The following is a 4,908-nucleotide window of genomic DNA, read 5'->3' on the forward strand; positions in this document are numbered from 1 at the left end:
AATAATGATATTTTCTTAGGCTGAGTCTGAAAGATAATTTCTTAGGGTAAGGTCAGCCATCTGGAAAATTATGAAGTATTGATTGATTTAAGTAAGGCCTATATTTCTGTAAGTCTTGCTATTTCTAGTTTATTCTTTTTTTTTTTTTTTTTTTTAGAAAATAAACTTTCAGTTTCTAAAAATAGGAAAGCATTCTCATATAGCTCTTAGTTATGCAGGCTAAAGAAAGTCTTAGCTATTTGATCATTAGATCATAGTCAAAAAATAAATATTTCTCTGGAAATAAGATATTCTGATTGTAGAGAGCATAAAATAAAAACTAGTTTCATATTATTCCTTGAAGAATGAATTTTTCTGGATAGCTGAATTTTACATATAACTAATAATTTATATTTATACTCCTCCTTAAAGATAGCAGTTATCTTTGGTGGTCATCATTTTCTGATGGCCACCAAAGGCATTGAATCTTTTATATTGAATGGAATTAGTTATGTGCACCAAAACCTATTTTAATTAGTCTTTGTGTGTGTTTCCCTATAATATTCCATATTTCTGTGCATTATAAGCAGAAAAAAGTATTTCAGATCTAATTTGGCACTTGAAAATAGCTTACGGTTTTCCATGTTCCAGCCAGTAGTAACTTCTTCCTTTTTCTAGTTTGCTGTTTCTGTTGTGCTTATGACTATGATAGCGTAATAAATTGTGCTGCTCTGAGTATGTGTGCAAATGTCAGTGCAAAAATTTTATGACATGTTTAGTTCACATACAAATTGTACTTTTTTCTTATAACATGACTCAGGATAGCTGAGTTTCAGAGAGGTAAGCATTTGCTATTTCTAGAGGAAAAAATAGCCTTTATGTCTACCCTCACAAATTGTGTTCATAAAGTCACGATAAACGTCCCATCCTCTGATAGAATAACCATCTGTTTATGATGACTTAATAGGCAGTAGTCTACTATTTTCTTGAACCAGATTCTAGAAAGGTGTCAGAAGCACTTGAAAAGGAAAGCTTTTCCCATATGAAGTCTAAATCCAAAGTCTTTAACATTGATTCTTTTTTTTTTCTTAATATATTTTTGGAGGAAGAGAGAGGGAGAGAGAGATAGAAACATCAGTGATGAAAGAGAATCAGATTGGCTGCCTCCTCCACGCCCCCCATTGGGGATTGAGCTCGCAACCTGGGCATGTGCCCTGACTGGGAATCCAACCATGACCTCCTGGTTCATAGGTCGACACTCAACCTCTGAGCCATGTAGGCCAGGCAAAGTTGATGCTTTTATAGCCACAAATAAGTTCCTCAAATTTGTAATCAGGTTGTAAATTTCTACATAGTAAAAATTTCCTGTAATATTAGGCTGACCTTGTAATTGCTTTTTTATCCTGAAATAGTTTCCATTTTTTAAGTATTATCCACAACTGAAATTTTAGTCCATTTATATGTACTTAACTAATAGCACTTGACTTCTGTCTTATCTTTTTGTATTTGTAAACAACTATCTCAGTTGTTTTAGAACAACCTGTCACCCCTCAGTTCTAAGACACCATTAAAATTACTTGTCACTTTCTATACAGATGTGAAAACAGAGGCTCAGTTTTCCTTAAAGTCCCTAATCAATGCTGTCATGTATTTGGAGACTGTGTTTTCACAAAGTAAAACATTATTTTGAGGAAATTATGCAACAGAACCATGAAAGGTTCATTATAGGTAGAATTGTCATTGGATATCATGAATTTCAAAGCATAATAGGAAAACCAATTAATAGAGAGTACTAGTATGTAGCTAATCTGCAGTCTTGTCCCAAATTCCTAGGTAATCTGGAAATAAAATTCTGTTATTGGTTACTTAGACATCTTAAAAAAGATTATTTTTTTCTGCATTTGGGCTAACTGTAGTCATTCTACTGTTCATGTGTAAGAAATTAATATTATAGCTATTTATGTAACTTCTATAAAGAGTCTTTTAAATTGAAGGTGCTTTTTATTAGTTTCATTGGAGGAAAGTTTTACAACCAAAAAAGTTCTTGGGATTGCAGTTGCAACCATAACTATTTGCCTGAATAGTACTGCTTAATAGCAGTACAGTCCACCTACCGTATGTGAGCAAGCTAGTAGAGGAGAAGAGGAGAATAACTTCTGGAAGTTTCTGGTATATTTAAAAGAAGTTATTTTCTTTTATACTACCTTAAAATATATTTAAAATGTAACTATCTAAACTGAGATTATGTACTTTATTTTGATTATTATTGAGATAATCAGTTTCTCAATCTAATAATAGATCTTCTGTTAACATGAGTTGAACCAGCATATATAGAAACTACCTTTTGTTTGTTGACTTGTTTTTCTTATACATTAGAGCCTTATATAAAACATATAATAAGAAATTGTATTATTATGAAGAGGCTGATTTTTCTCTTGAAAAAGGAAGTTGTTTTTTCACCAAAGGACTCTGAGGAGCTCACTTCAGCTTCAGAGCTGGGTGTTGTGGTATGGCAGGTGCAGGGGCCTTGTTGGATCTGTGTCTTCTCAGAAGTACAAGCCCAGCAGCACTCTTTGGCTCTCTGTGCATTAGTGCCTTTGTCATTTTGGGTATTTATTTTTTAATGCATATTCACTGGCAGTTGAATTAAAAGTAGATACTGGACTTTTAAAAGAATTGTGAAGGAAGCAAGTATAATAAAAATATTACATAATGAAGCAAGACTCCTACAGTTTTTGTGAGGTTTTGTAATTGAATAATATTTTTGGAGTGGGAGTACAATGTAATTTTTATTCTGTTTTTTTCCCCCCAAGGAATTTCCAAGACATTTCAAGAAATGTCTGTAGATAATTTAGAAATCGTATTACTCATATATAAACTGTTTAAATCTTCAGAATATTCTCTGGATATGATTTTAAAACATTAAAAATTAATATAGAATAAAGCCTTAATAACTTTGTTCTGAGTATTTTTCTTAATTTTTAATAGGATACAACATCTATTGAAAAGATGTCAAACTGTTGTGAAGAAATGTAAGTATAAAAGTGAAGTCTATAGAGTTCTTATTAAAAATGGAAACAACTGGCCACATTTGAAAAAAATGTATGCATGTAGTGGAAAGATAATAGAATGATAGTTTTTTCTTGGAGCCTTGTCTGAGGCCTGAGCGAGGCAGGCATAACCCAGTCTTACATCTGGGGTCTTATAGCTATGCTAGTTTTCATATAAAATAAGTACTATCATTCTTGTTACTTGTCTCACTAAAGTAAGTTAAATTATTTGTCCTGAAAGTACATCAAAAGAGATTTGCTACTGTGCTGTTGACACACATACTGTTAATCCTGAGATTCTCCTCCGCTTCAAAAGTTGCCGTAGGTTGATTGACGACACAGATACAATATCTGCGCTCCAGAGTTAAAACTCAGCTGCATGCCATAATGAAAGGAAAGCTGTATTTGTGATGCTGGGACACAATTCATCAGAGTCCTGTAATGGATCCCCAGCCAACCTGTATTGTTTTAGCTGACTGAAGTGCACCATGGGAGTGCTGTCTTTCACTAATAATGCTGTCTTCTGTAGATCGAGGCCCCGAAAGCCATGGCAGCAGACCTTCTCAGAAGTTTTTGGCACTCGTTGGAAGATCCTGTGGTTTATTCCTTTCAGGCAGAGGCAACCACTGCGAGTTCCCTACCACTTTGCCAATCACGTCTAAACAGATGGATGGTGGGCACAGATGGGTCCTCCATGCTGGAAATGCGTTACAGGTTTTCTGATAATAGAACGATGACAGTCTTCAAGTCAATTAAAATCCACCCACCAATCTTAGGCATCATAATGTGCCCCAGGCTTCATTTTAATAGTGATCTTGATCCTGTTGTGGGACTAACACAAGATCTATATTTAAGTTTCAAAGCATGTTTACTTTCAAATTAGCTTTCCACGGGGATTTCTTAAAGTGCTTTTGTTATTAAACTCAAAAGGCAGTGATTGGGATGAAATAATTGTACATAATTTCTTTTAGCACTGACAATATTACAGATTTTAATTTATGGGAATTTTCAGATGTTTATTTAAAATTTTCACTCTTGAGCAGTACTAATCAAATCTGAATTTAATTCTTCAGCTTTTACAAAAGGTTTTACACCTTATATGTGAAATTTCTTTTTCAAGTACAGTTTAAAATATGTTAATACTTTTATATATGCTGCAAGATTTTTTTTAATGCAGCATGGGATTGAACAACAAAAAAAAGGGCAGTGTTTTCTTAGTAGCTTTCTAATGTTTTCTCTTCACCAAAAACAAAATACCACTAAAATAAAGCACCAACTATCTACCTTATGTTAAAGGAAAGATGAAATGTTTTTCCATGTTAATTTTTCTGTTTCTTTCCCCCGTACTGTTGTAAGCATTGATTGTTGTTAATATATTTGTTCCGAGGAGAAAACTTTGACTAAGTGGGCATGTATTCCTATTTTACCCTAAGATTTTGGTGAGCAAATGGATAGAGAATTTGCAATAATTCCACAGATATCTTTTCTAGTGCAGTTATACCAGAATGTGTGTTTTTAAAATGCTAATATAACTAGAAAATATATAATGTACAGTATAAAGAGGAATATTGTGCTTTTGAAAAATATATATACTTTTTGCTTTTATTTACCTACTAGTAGATCTAAAATTACACAATGAAGAGTTATATATAATAAATATTGGCCAACTATTCCTGAAACAAAACTATAGGAAATTACTAGTAAAAGTAAATAACTTTTGTGTACCTACAATCAATCAGCCAAATTGAATTTAAATTTTAATGGGCCAACTATAATTTGGATTGAAAGACCTTTTTTTGTAGCTAATGTTAGGAAATAGCCTTAAAATAAGAAAATATAATGATCTACATTTATCATTAGCCTTACACAAATTTAAATT

The 4,908-nt window shown here is 32.7% G+C and overlaps 1 protein-coding gene across 6 annotated transcripts in view; it reads left to right on the plus strand.

Annotated features, from left to right (window-relative positions):
* ZDHHC21 (zinc finger DHHC-type containing 21) overlaps positions 1 to 4,638 on the plus strand; it is a 45,343-nt gene extending 40,705 nt beyond the window's left edge. For all 6 annotated transcript variants that reach the window (XM_023755549.1, XM_006090686.3, XM_023755550.1 and 3 more), the window contains 2 exons: positions 2,968 to 3,011; positions 3,559 to 4,638. In XM_023755549.1, coding sequence (XP_023611317.1) covers positions 2,968 to 3,011; positions 3,559 to 3,691 — 177 coding nt within the window. In that variant the 3' untranslated portion in view covers positions 3,692 to 4,638. The remainder of the gene's footprint in view (positions 1 to 2,967; positions 3,012 to 3,558) is intronic.
* Positions 4,639 to 4,908: the final 270 nt, after the last annotated feature.

Source organism: Myotis lucifugus, unplaced genomic scaffold (assembly GCF_000147115.1).
Source record: "Myotis lucifugus unplaced genomic scaffold, Myoluc2.0 scaffold_79, whole genome shotgun sequence".
Lineage (NCBI taxonomy): Eukaryota > Metazoa > Chordata > Mammalia > Chiroptera > Vespertilionidae > Myotis > Myotis lucifugus.